This window comes from Pyrgilauda ruficollis, unplaced genomic scaffold (assembly GCF_017590135.1).
Source record: "Pyrgilauda ruficollis isolate IOZ18807 unplaced genomic scaffold, ASM1759013v1 scaffold97, whole genome shotgun sequence".
Classification (NCBI taxonomy): Eukaryota; Metazoa; Chordata; class Aves; order Passeriformes; family Passeridae; genus Pyrgilauda; species Pyrgilauda ruficollis.
In genome coordinates this window covers 1,520,299-1,534,581 of record NW_024531821.1, presented here as the reverse complement: position 1 = coordinate 1,534,581, position 14,283 = coordinate 1,520,299, and the positions used below count along the sequence as shown (strand labels likewise).

Below are 14,283 nucleotides of genomic sequence, written 5' to 3'. Positions count from 1 at the left end.
GCCTGAACAACTGGAATTTAAAAAAGAGGATGCTGGCAATCGAGGAGAATTGTTTTAGGAGCCATTCATGGGCCTGGCAGTGAAGCTGTGTTCGGTGGGCTGTGGGTGGGTTTCTCTCATGAAGCCTCGGGGGGTTTGTCCCTCCAGCTCGTGCTGCTCAGTACGAAATTTCTTCACCTTGAGTGGGTGTTTGAGGAATTCCGTGAGGTTTGTTCATTACCGGGACTTTTCCAGGTGCAGAGCTGCTCTGTGGAATCGTGTCCCGGTTCCCTGAGGAGCTCAGAGCCAGCGCTTACCCGGCAGGAGCTTCGTGTCCCCTTACCCGGCAGCCTGTTTGGGATGGGCATGGGGGGCCGGGCTGGGCCGGGGATCCCACGGCAGCTCCGATCCCATCACAGTCCCAGTCCCATCGCAGCCCCGATCCCATCATGGATCCCGTGACAATCCCGATCCCATCGCAGCCCCGATCCCATCATGGATCCCATGACAATCCCGATCCCATCCCAGCCCCGATCCCACTGCACGTGCACCGCGCGCTCCCGCGTCCCGCACCGCGCGCTCCCGCCGGCCCCGGTGACGTGGCGAGCGCTGATTGGTGAGCGCCGGGCAGGGCGTGGCGGGAGGCCCCGCCCCCGTTCCCCTCAGAGCGCGGCCATGGCGTACGGCGGCCTGGCGGTGCCCATCATCGTCATGAGCGTGTTCTGGGGGGTGGTCGGCGGCGTCCTGCCCTGGCTCGTACCCAAGGGGCCGAACCGCGGGTGAGTGACCGGGGGGCGGCGGGCACCGGGCACCTTCCCTTCCATCCCCCGCGGTTGTGGGGGGAGGCCCCGGCGGAGGCGGCCCCGGAGCCCTGAGGCGCCCCGAGGCTGCCCGGGCCCGGGGCCGCCGCAGCCCCGCGGGCGCGGCGCTGGCGCAGCACGGACGGGCCCGGCCCGGCCGAGGGGCAGCGGAGCAGCGGCCCCTGGGGCTGCCAGGGCCGGGCGGTGCCCACGGGGCCCCTCGCGGGTTTGGGTTTCCCCTGAGGCCCTGGCACAGGGTGCCCAGAGCAGCTGGGGCTGCCCCTGGATCCCTGGCAGTGCCCAGGGCCGGGTTGGATGGGGCTGGGGGCACCCTGGGATGTTGAAAGGTGTCCCTGCCCATGGCAGGGGGTGGAACGAGATGAGGTTTAAGGTCTTGGCAGAACGTCCTGTGTCAAGGTGGTTCATTGTCAGGTGGTATTTGAGCAACAGCTTTCTCTTTCTTTCCTTACTTGACCTTTCCTAACTGACTCCACCGTCCTCTGGTTTCACGCTGGGTGAGGCTGGGCAGGCTGCAGAGGTGGATTTCTGGGTGAAATGTGTGCTGTGCCCTTGTAGCTGAGGACAGCAGCAGGGCTTCTAAGCTCGCGTTTTTCCTGCAGTGGTTGTGGCTGCTCAGATTAAAAAGCAGACAAGTTTTTGTCTTTCTCTTTTCTCTAGGAGATAATGGCTTCTTAATCTCTCTTCCTCTCTCTGACACTCCCTCTACTCCACAGGTACCAACTGTCTTTTCTCTCAGTTCTTTATCTAAACCCTCAACATTCCTCTAGCTCTGATATTTCCTGCCTCACTGTCAAACGTGATGTGTGTTCCATGCCTGGAAAGTTGCCTGTCCTCAGAAATACCTTGGAAAAATGGCTCCCAGGCATGGAAGTGTGGGAATTCTGTGCCTCACCAACAGCAGTTACTGACCTGCCATGAGGTTTTGTTACTCAGTTGGGGGAGGAAATACATAGATGGAAATGCCTTTTTATAATTTGAAAAGAAAAAAGCCCAACACTTTACCACTGAGTTCCATGAGCTGCAGAAATTACTGTTAAAAAATCCCGTTTCCTCTCCCCTTTCAGACCCATCTGTGTGTGTGTAGCTGAAGTTTTACCCTTTTCAATTTCAAGAGCTTGGTTCTTCCTTCTTTTCAGCTTTCCAGTGGTTTCTGACACAGCTGTGCTTCCCCAAGAAAGGAAAATTTTACACTACAGCTTTGAGGTTTTATTTTGTATTCAGTTTTTAAACCCCTCATTCATAATGTAAAATTAAAAGTGACAATTTGACACTAAAACTTTCTTGAAGTAGAATTGTGCAAATGGAGAGAGCATTTATTGTGTGCATCCAGCCTCAGTGGTTCACTAATGTGAGGGACACTGCATCAGATTTTGCTGCTGTTCACAGGGATTTTGTTAAATCCAGCTGTAAAGTGTTTGGCAGAGCTGTGTCAGTCCTGCAGATCTGAGCTCTGCAGTTTACTCAGCTGGAAGAAGCCAGAACATTCATGTTGAGTCATCTTTCATATGATCAAAGTGGAACTTGTCCTTGTTTGCTGTGGGCTTTTTCTCTGTGGATCTTGTGGTGGGTCACAACACCACACCTGATCACATTTCTCCTTCCTCTTGGCAGAGTTATCAACACCATGCTGGTGACCTGTGCTGTTTGCTGCTACCTGTTGTAAGTACAAACAATGTCCTGCCTCTTCAGCAAGGCCCACTCCTCTTGTTCCTTTTTTACAGCCTCAGAGCAGTCAGAAGCTTTTTGAATGTGTCATGTGTTCTTTGACAGCTCGTGGAATTCTGAGTTCTAAAGACCTTCAGTGTGCTGAAGAAATTGGAAAATGCTGAATTAAAAGGAACCTGAATTCCTCCTGTTGTTTCTGACACATGACTGTGAGCTGTCCTCTGCATGGACTTGCTGTTCCTCCTCTCCAGTTCCCTGCCTCATTTGCTCACAATTATAATGATAATTCTAAGATTTTCCTGATTCTCAGGGCTTTTTTTTTGCCTTTTTTCCTTTCCACTTTATATTTAATTCTGAGGTAATACTAACTCAAACCCACTGAACAGTTTTGCTTTTAGATTCCTTTAATGTATTCTCAAAATCTGGTAGAGTGGTGGGTGGAAAAGCTGCTGCATGGTGGGTTTTTAGTGAGACTTTGATATATTAAGACAATTTCTGTTTAAATGCACAGTGTATTTTGAGGCTGCCTCCTTTCTGTAGGAGATTTAGTAGCAATTACAAAGTGACTTGTTGAGAGTTCTTCATATAATGGTTTTTTATCAGGATTTAAGCCAGCTGTAGCTGGAGAGTGCAAGACAAAGCTTGTTTGTGTTTTTCTCTCCCTCTTTTTAAAGACTGTGAAGACTGATCTTGTAAAAAACTGCTGTGCAGAAATAACTTTGAAAGAATTTATTATGGAGAGTAAAGTGGTAAAATTCTGGTTTGATCTTAAGGGTTAAATTGTTATAAAAATTGTTATTTGAGATTCTATTCGAACCTGAGTACCATTTGTACTTTCTTGAACTATTTAGGCATTATTTGTGCTATTCAAAGGAATTTAAAATGAACATTTAGAGAAATGCATCTCAGTGTTGACATGTTCCAGGAGAGGCCTGTTGGGTTATACTGTGGCACAACTTACACAGGTTTGGTTTAGGTTAATAATGTGATATCCAGGGTTAGTATCAGTTTAATAATAAAAAACTTATTTCTATTCAAAGTATTTGATGTGTGAACTCCTAAGAATTCACTCTTGCTTAACTGTAAAAGTCCAGCAAACATTGCTCTGTTTTGTATCCACAGAAGTTTTTAGTTCTGAGTTTTGCTGAGTGGATATAGAAATTTGAGAATTTGTGCAAGCAGCTTGAATTTGGGGTTGACATTTGGGAATCTCAGAGCTGTGGAGGTCTCCTTGCCCTGCACATGAAGTTTGTAAGAGCCCAGTCTCACAAGAGGTCCCAAATGTTTGGCTAAGAAAGGACAATTTTTTGGTGATTTTTACTGGGTTGCTGCATTTATGTTACAGTAAGTTGGGTGGTTTTTAATTAGGAGAAGGGTTTAGCTTTGTTTTGGTTTTATTTAAAGTTCTCACTTGGGTTTTTTCTACAGAAATAATGCCCCACTCTTCTAAAATCCATGAAGTTTGGTGTCTGTATTGTTTGAAGGAGAGTTTTCCTTGAAGCAGAGGCCATGTGGCATCTGCAGCATCCTCTGGATTGTGATGTGAAATGTGTTTATTGTAGAATTTCTTAACTTTTGGCTAAATTCCGTGAACTCTTCCAATTTACAGTGTTACTGACTTGTAGATTTATTTGATTATTTTATCTAAACAGACCCTTTATAAAGCCTACTGTTATTAACATGTTTTATAAACTGCTCTTTTGCATGTCCAGAGGTTCTCTGGTAAATTTCTAACTTGGTCTCTAACTTGTTTTCTGAAAGCCAAATTTCCTTTGGCTTTCTTCAATTATACTTAAAAAAAAAAGCAGCAAACTCTTAGGATGTTTTCAACCCTCTGTAGTTGTACCCAGCCACATAAATTGCATTTGTAGTGTCTGCTTGCCAGAATGCAACAAAAAGCAGATTTTTCTCATCATGTTCCAAGACAGAACTTGCCTCATCACAAAGTCTTTCATTTTTTATTTGCTCATTTATTCTGTATAAAATTGTAGAACAGCCCTGTTTGGAAAGGATCTCAAAAGATCCTGTCCAGCCTTTTTCCTTCTGTTTTATTCAAACATATGGAACTTTATTGTTCTTGCAATCTTTTCCTTTTGGGGAGGAGGTACTGAAAACATTTAAGACCTTAATTTTGGGTGGTTAAAGAAAGAGATTATTTTTTTTATACCAGCCTTGAAGGAAGCCCAAAGAATTGTTTCTGGGGATTCTTCATTAGATATGTTAGGACTGAAATAATTTCTGCTGTCCCAGGTATTTGTGTGTCCTTAGCAGGTGGCTGTGCTGTCCTGTGCTCCTCTCTACAGCTGTTTAGTCTCTGCTAGACCTGCTTTTATACTCTTTGAGTTATTTTTCCAGTTGAAAATAGGGAAAAACAATTTCCTGTCTTCATTAAACACCACTTGATTGACAAATTGAATTTCACTGAAATTAATTCGAAGTCAATCACATTTCAATTTAAAGCTGTTTCTTCTGTATTTAGATTTAACAGTGATCATTTTGAATAACCATATTGATTACATGGGATTCATTTGGTTCTTCTGTGGAAGATATTTGCATCTAATTTGTGTACAGATCCTGTACCCAGCAGCCTTTTGAAGAATAAACCACTCAGGAACCTCATAAAATCTAAGGCAAAGTCCAGGGCGTTACTGCTGCAGAAATTGGAGGTTACACCATATTGTGAGATACTGTCAGAGGCTAAATCTACTTTGCTGTGCACAAAGCAGTTCCTGAACAGTGTCATCATGTCCTAACAGAGGACAGGGTGCTTGGAAAATCATATTATTTGTTACTGATTCTAACAGGATTAAAATATGGATGCCCAAATTGACATTTAAACAGAGATAGCAGGACCTTAATTTGTAACACGAGCACAGACAGATGGCAGTTGTGGTGGGAAGACCTTTTAAAAAATCTTTCTGCTACAACAGAAGGGACTTTAATTTCCTTGTCTGAGCTGATAATTAACAGTTACTGTTCTAAGTGGGATCTGGTAGAATTTAAGGACCTGTGGGTGGCTCGAATGCCATACCTGCTTTTAGCAGCTCTGGAACATTGCATCTTGGCTACAGAGGTTTGTTTTACTGAATGCTGCATTTTGTTGTGTTGTCACGCTGGATTATTGTATAAAGCAGCATCACTTAAACACAACATGGGAAAAGCTTTTTCGTGACTTACCTTGAATGCGAGGCAGTTGCAGCCTAACAACTGCTTTAAATTCCTCAGCCCTCGCAGAGCAGGGGGAGGAGTGTGCTGATGCCCTAATGCCACCCTGCTCCGAGCTCGGGTATCCAGCACGGCCCCAACAAATGCCTTTTGAAACCTCCACGCTGCTTTTCCCAAAGCCTGGTTCCACACGCTGAGCTTCTCAATGTGCTCCCAGCTTGTTTAATTCACAGCCATGCTGGGCCTGAGCTCGGGAAGCAGTGAGAGGTGAGAGATTCGTGCAAGGAGTTCCCTCCTGCTCTGCAATGACAAAAGGAATAATGTGCTTTAACAGGCTTTTAGTGTTCTACCCTCCTCCCACTTGTGTTACTTCAGGATGCTGGAGGCAGATGGCACAGTGCTCTTTGGATCTGTCTGTTGGATCTGAAAAGTTAACCCTCACAAAAGAAATTCCCTCATAATTTTAAGAGCTGATTTGCTTTTCCCTTAAGTAGATTTAACATCATGGTCTCAAAATACATTGTTGTCAGTGCTTTGGACAGCAAAGTAGAAACGTGTCAACCTCAAGGTTTTTGGCTGCTCTCAGTGGTGTCTTGCTGATGTTTTAATTCCTTCGTAGAGCCTGCTACGTGTCCCAAGGCTTGTGTGACTGATGAACTGCTGCAGGCTCAGCTCCTTGTTTTAGCTGGAGTTCTACCCCGTGCCAAACTGAAAGGGGCATTGCAAAGAAATGTTGGTAAATTTGAAGAGGATTGATGTGTTTTCTTTAAGTCTGACCCACATCTTTGCCGTGGCTGTTGCAGGCAGCCGACCTGCACTTGGTTTGCTGGTCAGAGCATCAAGGTTTGTGTGGAATTTTCCATGACTGCCTAAGCACTCTGATACATTTGTGGCAGCTCCCATTACAAAGCTGCTCTGCTTTTTCTCCTCCTTACAAAGCATTCTAGAAATAGCAGACAGATGAGCCAGTGTGTTCACTAAATGTGTTTATATAGTTAGTATTTAACATAGATTTAAATCCGTGGAAGCATCCATTGCTTTTTTCTGATTCTTGTAACGTTTACAAAGCAAATACATCTTTTAAGAGTGGAATATTTATTTCTGTTTAGCTTTCCTGGATATTTTCCACAAACTACATTCCTCTTGTTCTCAGTTCTGGCCATGGCTTGTGCAGTGTTAGTTTGTGCTCTGCTCCGGTGACAGGGCTGCTGTGCTGATAATCTGGGGTTTGTGTCATATTGGGGTTGTTCTTGTGGGGTTCTTTTTTGATCTTTTTTTGGTGTTCTTTTGTACCCTTTTGCTTCGGGTCCCTGTTTCTTGACCTCTGTGCCAGGTTTAAATTCACTTTTGTTAAGTCTCTGAACAATATACCACGTCTGCAAGGGCAGGTTGTCGTGCACTGAGAAGCAAATGAGAGAGAGGATATTTCTCAGAGGTTGTTGTTTAAAGGATGCTTCAAAGGCACTGAAAACAGCTCTTGTCTCTTTTATGTTTTCATCTTCTGAGCCCCCAAATACTGAGTTTCATGTGTCTCAAAACATTTTCCTGTCAAAAGAGAGGTGTGAGGGCAGTGCTATCAGGTGGTTTGGTGTTGCTTTCAGTTGACCAGGACAATCTATTTTGGCTGCAGAATGATTTGGTGCCATAACTTCATTGCTGGTGGCTGGTCCTTGTGTTTGAGCTTGAGTAGAATTTTTATTTGAACCTAGACCTTCCTCAAATAGCCTTTTCTTCTCTGATAGGCCTCGTGTTTGGACAACCTTTCCACTGTCACAAGCTGTCATTTGGCTCATTTGTCTCTGTTGGGTTGGGGGGTTGTCTTGCAGTTGGCTGATTGCAATTCTGGCTCAGCTCAACCCTCTCTTTGGGCCTCAGTTAAGCAATGAAACAATCTGGTACCTCAGATATCACTGGCCTTGAGGATGCCTGTGCTGTGCTGCAGTTCATTGGCAGGTGAGTATGGTCAGATTTATTGATATATTTGGTGTGTTAAAGCTTCAGGAGAGATTGAATAGTAATGTGAGCAGTGTGCTCAACCCACTGTAGCTCTTTTGTAGGAGAAATCTGCCTTTGTGTAGGCTGCAACAAAACATTTTGGATGTTAGTCTGGATTGGATATGTGAAAAGCTTGAACTGAATTATTGACAGTCATTTTTCTTTCTATCCTGTCGTGTAGTGCTGTGTTCAGGGGTTTGTAAGGAGAACAAAACACTACTTCCAAAAAAAGATATAATTGGACTGAGTAACATAAGTGGATTTCCTAATCTTTACCAATTGTTAAACCTCTCCTCAAGCCTGCTACCATTTCATCTAAGACCTGTCCTGATTTCCAAGGCAACACAGCGTTGCCCTCATTCATCTGGGAAGTTGGAATGGGAGCTGCCATTAGAATGTTCTTTATCTCCTGAGCTCACAGCTTGGTGGTTTATTTTGTTTTTAATGACAGCCTGTGTGCAGCTTTAATCCCGGCTGAGCCTGGTGGTTGCTATCAGGGCACTGCTGCTGGAATGTGGTTCTTGCAGTTCCTGGGCTTTTTGACATGGCCAGCAAAAATAAATTGTACTAAAAGTACCTTAATGCTGTTGGGCTTGTTCAGGAGGGCAGCATTTGGAATTGAATGTTCAAATGAAGGAAATGTGGAAACAAGCAGCCATGATTATACTTTTTAAGCTGGTATCTGAATAATTAAAGACATTTTTTGTTTGTCCTTGTACAACACAGTCTCAGCTCAGTGCAGCAGGCAGTGACAGCTGATGTTACAGCTCTGTTAAATGCTTTCTGTGAAGCATCCTGGACATTTGCTCCCCAGTTTCAGAGAAGGCTTCCTGGGAACTGGGATGTTGTCAGGCTGGGCCCGTGTGTGTGTCTGCAGCTCGTTTTAAGCACCAGGCAGAAGCTAAAGGTAGACTTGGCCCTGCTTCAACTCCAGGCCTGTAATTAGCTAAGTCAGTCAAGCAGAATTTCCTAGGAGCATTTTCACTGCTTGGGTGCTAACATATAATTAGTTAGCTAAAACAGAGAACAGTGTGTTTTGGTAATGGGCACAAAGATCCCTGAATCCCATAGGATGATTCAGTTGCCTGGGATCTGAAATTGGAGTTATCTGGACATAAAAATTGGGTTTCGTGGTCTGTGTGTTGAAAGCAGCAAGGAGAGGCAGGAGGTGAGACACAACCTCTGGACTCCTGCTAATAGAACCAGGCCTTTCCCCTCCATTCCAGTGGAGGATTTTCCAGAGAACTGGAGTTAAATTTGTACCAAGGAAGAGAGAGACCTTGTGTGTTTGAAGCTGACTGCAGAGTTTCTGAGGAGCTGTCGTTTTTAAACTCATTAATGGAGCATTTCAGCACATGCTGTTTTGCTACATGAAGGAGCTTGTTTTAACCTTTCATCTGATTTTATTGGCTTGATTTTGGAATAAAATTAAGGTTGTTGTCTCTGAAAAGGAAAGGCTTATAAAAGTAAAAGCATATAATAATCCTCAAATATCTGTTCTTTGTTGCTTGAAATGTGCTGTCCCAGGTCACACCCCTGCAGTGTTGTTTGAGTGCTGTTGCAGGGCTGAGGTGCTCCATGTCCTGTCCTTGCTCCTGTGGAGTTTGTGCCTAGACAGGAGCTGTGAGTGAGATTCCATCTGATAAGAGCTGGGATGTCTCTCTGACACTGCATGGATTCCCATCAGTGTAGCAACCAGTTATTTCTGGATTTTGAGCTGTGCTTTTCCAGCATTCAGGGGGACATGTACTATAGTTGTTTCTGCCTCCTGTTCCTTTCAGTTGAGTTTTGGGTGGATTAGTATGGAAAATGCAAAGAAAATGAAGTGCTAACTCCCAAAGTGGAAAGATCCTTAAAAATAAAGATGATTAAAGCAAACCCATTTTACTTAACTGAGCAGCCTGAAAATGCTCCAGTGAGCTCCTCGTGTTCTGCTGAGGAACTCTGCATATGCTGGCTTGATTGATCTGTGCCAAATTCCACGAGTTTGCTCTGTTTTCAGGCAGTCTCCCTCCCATCCAAGGGATGATTTTATAGCAATTCAGTTGATACATCACCACGGCAGTGGCTTGGATGGCAGCGTGCAAGAGCACACAGAGCTCTGTAGCCACAGTAAATCCAGGCTGTGCACTCTCCCAAGCTGTGATCCAGCAGTGCCTTTTCTCCTTAGCTTGGTGAATTCACAGGCTGTGTTCTCAGAGCAGGAGCTGTCTTTGTGCAAGTGGAGAAGGGCTGTCATCCAGCTCGCTGGGTGCTGTTACAGCAATGAAAACATTTGAGGGAAATAGTTGTTCTACCAGCTTATAATGTAACTATAACTACTTGCAGTAACTTCAGAAATGAAACTGCCAAGAAAACATCCCCACAGATGAATTATGTCCAGTTCTTGACCATTGCTCAGTGTGTTTGTGGAATGGAAATAGCTGTGCCTAACAGCCAGGCCTTCAATTAGCAAACTGTCTCCATGGAAGGAATAATGAAGGTGCCTCTTGCTTTGCAGGTGAAGAAGAGATGAAAACCTCCACTGACCCAAAGGTGCCTTTTCTGTAGCTGGTTGGATATGAAGCCTGCAGTAATGCCTTAACCTTTCTAACATTCTTCAAGTGGCTTCTTCAAAGTCCTGTGTTTCTTTCCTACTATTCCATTTAACAGAGTGCCTAATGAAATTTATACTCCTCTTTGGTACTGTCAATTTTTGACTGTTAACTCCAGATGTGATGAAAATTTCTATTTTTACGGGTCATGGAATCACGTTTCCTGTTCATTTTGTCTGTAATAACTCTTTATATTTGCAGGTCTTAGCTTGTCTGTCATTGTGCTGTTCACCCCTGTTCTGTTTGCACTGGACAAAAATGTGTGCAATAAACTGTGTGAGGAGAGAAGAAACAGTGGTACCATGTGCTGATGGCAATTTTTTTTTTTTCCAAATGAATTGTATTCTTGAGAAATCTGGCCTTAAATTTCTCATGCCTGGAAATAAAACTAATCCTCTGCTTGATACAAAACGTTCTCGTGCCATGTTTAACTGTTATTTTTCTGTGGGTTTAATTGGATACTTGGAGTTGAGCTGAGGATATTTAGATGTTGTGGATAAATTGTAATGAAGTTAACTAGTAGGAATAGATGGGGAACTGTTGCCTGTATTGAGACTTCTGGGGTAGATCTATAATAGGATTAAATTTTCAATTTAAAACTGCTGAAAGGTGCAGGAATAAGTGAATGCTTGTCTTGAGAGCCTCTTTTCCAGAAACTTCCCATTGTCTGAGGGGGACTCAGAGTAGCAAAGGTAACGTGGTTAATTTGGATGAAGCCTTCACTGTGATTGTGACAGGAGGCTGATTTAATCCCTGGCACATTTGGAGGATATTACAGGAGCAAATGGTTTGAATTGAACAGCAAATATTCCAGTTTTGTACTGACCTGACCCTTGCATGTGGAATTGCAGACCTGGGAAAGCACATGGTAGGCAAGAGGATCCTGAGGCTGCTCAGTGTCAGCTGGGATGGATCTGGGCATTTGTTTGCTGAGGAGCAGCTTCAGAGGGTATCAGTGCTGCTCCCTGAGTGCCTCCTTGCCTCACATCCAGATAAATTACAATTATTCCCTTTATTGTTAAGCACAAGGACATAAGGGAATGGTTAATATTTTATTTGCTTTTCCCTCTTGGATAGCACCATTAACTTGTTCAGTGGGACAGCACTCATTACTACACAGGAAATTCCAAGATCCTGACATGTAACTTGCAGATCCAAAACTGGACAGTGTGAATTGCAAAAGAAAGAAGAACGTGCCCATTGTTACAAATAAGCATAGCAGCTGTTGGGACTGGAATAGTGAATTTTTTTGTCACATTACGTTCTAAGAGCTGTATTTTACCATGCAAGATGTTGTACCCTGTCATGTTACACAGACTGTAGCAAATAATTCCTAGGAAAATTGAAACCAAGTGATCATATAAAAACTTAAAAGTTGTTGTTTGATTTATGAAGTGTGTGGAGAATAAAATATGTTGACATTTTATGAAGAGAGGGAGAGAAATACTCCAAGATAACATTGACAGATTTGAGATTTTGAAATATGTTGATCTGCTTGGCGTATTTAGCCTGAAGTGAAATACCCCAAGAGAAAACACTCAGTGACAAAGAGTGCTGTTTATTGTGTTACCACTGTCTTTAACAAGCTTTCTATTTTAGGTTCTAAGCTATCACTTGCTCTAGAAGAGAGAAGTAACAGAGTTCCCATGGGGTGTCTCACTGGTGCTGAATTGAAAGAATTATTCCAAGCCAGGACAAAGAAGCCATAGAGCAATTTTCACCTAGATGCTTCCCAGAAAGACATTCCCCTTTTCCAGAGTGGTTAATATTTCCTCTGAAGGAGATGCCAGGTGGTAGCAAGACTGAAGAAACTGAAAGAATAATGACTGAAGAAGCTGAAAGAATAATGTTTTGTGTGTGTTCTGCTGGATGTTGCATGGTGGCTGGGGAATGGTCTGCTCCTTGTGTGCCAGGAGTTGACACTGCTTGGGATAATTTTTATTTTTTTTTTTTGCATGACTGCAGGAAATGAGAACAGAGGGATTCAGCCACTGGTGTTGAACAAACAGTGCAGGTACCAGAGCATTTATCACACATCCCTCTCTTGTCTGACAGCAGAAGAGAAAGCAGAATGTTCAAGTATAAAAGAAAGAAGTTTGTGGTTGAAATGGAAAACCTGTGCCTGTGTTGAAATATATTTGGGTAAAAAATGAGGAAGGTGAAGGAAGCTGACTCCACAGTCAAGTTGTGAAGACTTTGAAGTCATAAACTCTGGCAATGTGTGGAGTGAGAATTCAGGTCAGGGTCATTTCAAATGCTTGTAACTGCTTTTGTTCATATTGTTTAGGAAATGCAAATATCTGCATCTCTGCCTGCCCCTCACAAGAAATTGTCCTGGAGACTCTATAGAAGTTTACTTTTCCTCTAGTGGAAATCATGGAAGCATTTTATTCCTGTGAAGGGCTGAGTTATCAGAGGTGGGTGGCTGCTCCCTTGTTTCCAGAATTAAATGTCATGGACTCTCTGGGGCAAAAATAGAATAATTGGGGTGAAATGCAAAAACTTCTTTGAAGAATAGAAGACGTTCTTTACAAATAGCAACATAAGAACGGGTGGCTCTATTTTTTACCATGTTTATTAGTAATAATTTCTCCAGTTGTGCCTGAAGCAGTCCAGGCCAGCCACCTGTCACTGTGAAAGGTGGTTGTGCATGTAGCTGAAGACAGTAGGAAAAATTACAGAGCTGTAGGTAGGCAGACGGACCATGCAGGGGATAAGTGCGTGACTGGGGCCGCAGAGAGCAGGACCGGACTGCGGAACGCGAACCCAGCTCGGCCCCAGGAGCCGCGGCCGCGCCTCCGCCCCGCCGCGCTCTGCCCGCGGGCACCCGCCTCCCCGCCTTAAATACCCCCCGCGCGCCGCGCCGCCGTCACGTGACGGAGACAGCCCCCTGCTATTGGACGGCGCAGCCCCCTTCCCCCCCCGCCCCCCGCGCGCGCCCGCCCCCTCGGGCCACGTGAGGGTCGAGTCACGCGATTTCCGGGAACCCGTCAGGAAGGGACATAAACAAACAAACCCGGGGCCGCATGGAGGGGCCGGGCCGGGCCGCGCGGGGCTGCGGCCCCCGCTGAGCACCGTGAGTCAGGGGCTCGGGGGGACCGCGGGGCTCCGGGGGGCTGCGCGGCACCGAGGGCGCTGGGGGCCGGGGGGCCCGGGTGGTCCGGTGGGAGGAGGCGGTGGCGGCGCCGGGCAGGGGGCTGCAGGGAGAGAGGCACGGAGGGAGAGCGGGACCGAGGTGTGTGCCCGGCTGCCGAGGGCGGCGGGACGGGGATGGTGCCAGCGGCCCCTCCGCTGCGCTCGCCCGCCGGGGGGGTGTGGCTGCCGGGGCCGCGGGAGAGCAGCGGGGCGCGGGGGGTGTCCGGTGCCGGAGCGGGGCTCTGGGGCCCGCGGCCGGGCTGGGGGCGGTGAGGAGGAGCTGCAGGGACGGAGCGCGGGCTGAGCGGAGAGTTGTCGGCTTTGCCCCCTCCAGCCTCCGCCCGGCAGGAGCGGCCCGTGCCTTTACAAGGAAAGCGAGTCTCGCAGCGAGCGCCGGGGAGAGGAAAGCGCCGTCCTGCCCGGGGAGCGCGGCCGCTCTGGGTGTGCGGGCGGAGCGGCTGCCCGGGAGCCGAGAGAAGGCTTCGGCAGCTCCTGCTCCTCCTTTCGGGCTCGTAGTCGCCTCCTCCGTTTGCGACCTGTTTGAATGCCCGGGGCGGCCGGGGCTGACCCGCGGCCGTGCGGGGTCTCTGCGGGGTGTGTTGGTGCCCGACGGGCGGCTCCGCTCCGAAGGCTGCGGAGCTGGCGGAGAGGGGTCACCGCTTTGCGAGTGCGGGGCAGGGCAGGACGGGACCGTCCCCGCTCCGGCACGCCGTTTATGTAACGACAGAGCGGCGGGACGGCTGCGAGCCGCGGCCCCGCGAAGGGGCTTCCCCCGGGCAGGGCGGGTGCGCTCCGGCTGCCCGCAGCCCTGACGGGGGTCGCCGTGCGGGGGCCGCCCCCCGCGGGACGCGGCTCCCTGGGCGGTGTGTCGGGCGCGGCGGGGCCGGGGGCGGCCGGGCGGGTTCCCGGAGCGGCGGGCGCGGCTCGGG

The 14,283-nt window shown here is 46.9% G+C and overlaps 3 protein-coding genes and 1 long non-coding RNA gene across 4 annotated transcripts in view; 2 read left to right on the top strand and 2 right to left on the bottom strand.

Moving 5' to 3' along the window:
* Positions 1 to 601: 601 nt before the first annotated feature.
* Positions 602 to 10,630, top strand: ATP6V0E1 (ATPase H+ transporting V0 subunit e1). The gene is made up of 4 exons (XM_041489858.1): positions 602 to 758; positions 2,412 to 2,459; positions 7,457 to 7,583; positions 10,126 to 10,630. Exons 1-3 carry the CDS (start codon positions 655 to 657, stop codon positions 7,548 to 7,550), a joined length of 246 nt encoding a protein of 81 aa, XP_041345792.1. The 5' UTR covers positions 602 to 654; the 3' UTR covers positions 7,551 to 7,583; positions 10,126 to 10,630.
* A 1,127-nt stretch (positions 10,631 to 11,757) lies between these two features.
* LOC121365562 lies at positions 11,758 to 12,905 on the bottom strand. The gene is made up of 2 exons (XR_005957033.1): positions 12,789 to 12,905; positions 11,758 to 12,682 (listed from the first exon to the last, which is right to left on the bottom strand). It is a non-coding gene; the product is annotated as an uncharacterized LOC121365562 (long non-coding RNA).
* Positions 12,906 to 13,187: 282 nt separating this feature from the next.
* The window catches only part of CREBRF (CREB3 regulatory factor), a 25,838-nt gene continuing 24,742 nt past the window's right edge, over positions 13,188 to 14,283 (top strand). The window contains exon 1 of the mRNA XM_041489856.1: positions 13,188 to 13,295. The gene's annotated coding sequence lies outside the window, so the exon portion shown is untranslated. The remainder of the gene's footprint in view (positions 13,296 to 14,283) is intronic.
* LOC121365604 (basic proline-rich protein-like) overlaps positions 13,188 to 14,283 on the bottom strand; it is a 6,539-nt gene continuing 5,443 nt past the window's right edge. The window contains exon 2 of the mRNA XM_041489946.1: positions 13,188 to 14,269. Within this exon, the coding sequence (XP_041345880.1) occupies positions 13,188 to 14,269 (1,082 nt within the window). The remainder of the gene's footprint in view (positions 14,270 to 14,283) is intronic.

Bases quoted from the DNA above. Each gene is read 5' to 3' on its own strand.
- ATP6V0E1 (XM_041489858.1), top strand. From the start codon at position 655: ATGGCGTACGGCGGCCTGGCGGTGCCCATCATCGTCATGAGCGTGTTC. The intron at 759-2,411 runs GTGAGTGACCGG...TCCTCTTGGCAG, and splicing joins CCCAAGGGGCCGAACCGCGG to AGTTATCAACACCATGCTGG. The intron at 2,460-7,456 runs GTAAGTACAAAC...GTTGTCTTGCAG, and splicing joins GCTGTTTGCTGCTACCTGTT to TTGGCTGATTGCAATTCTGG.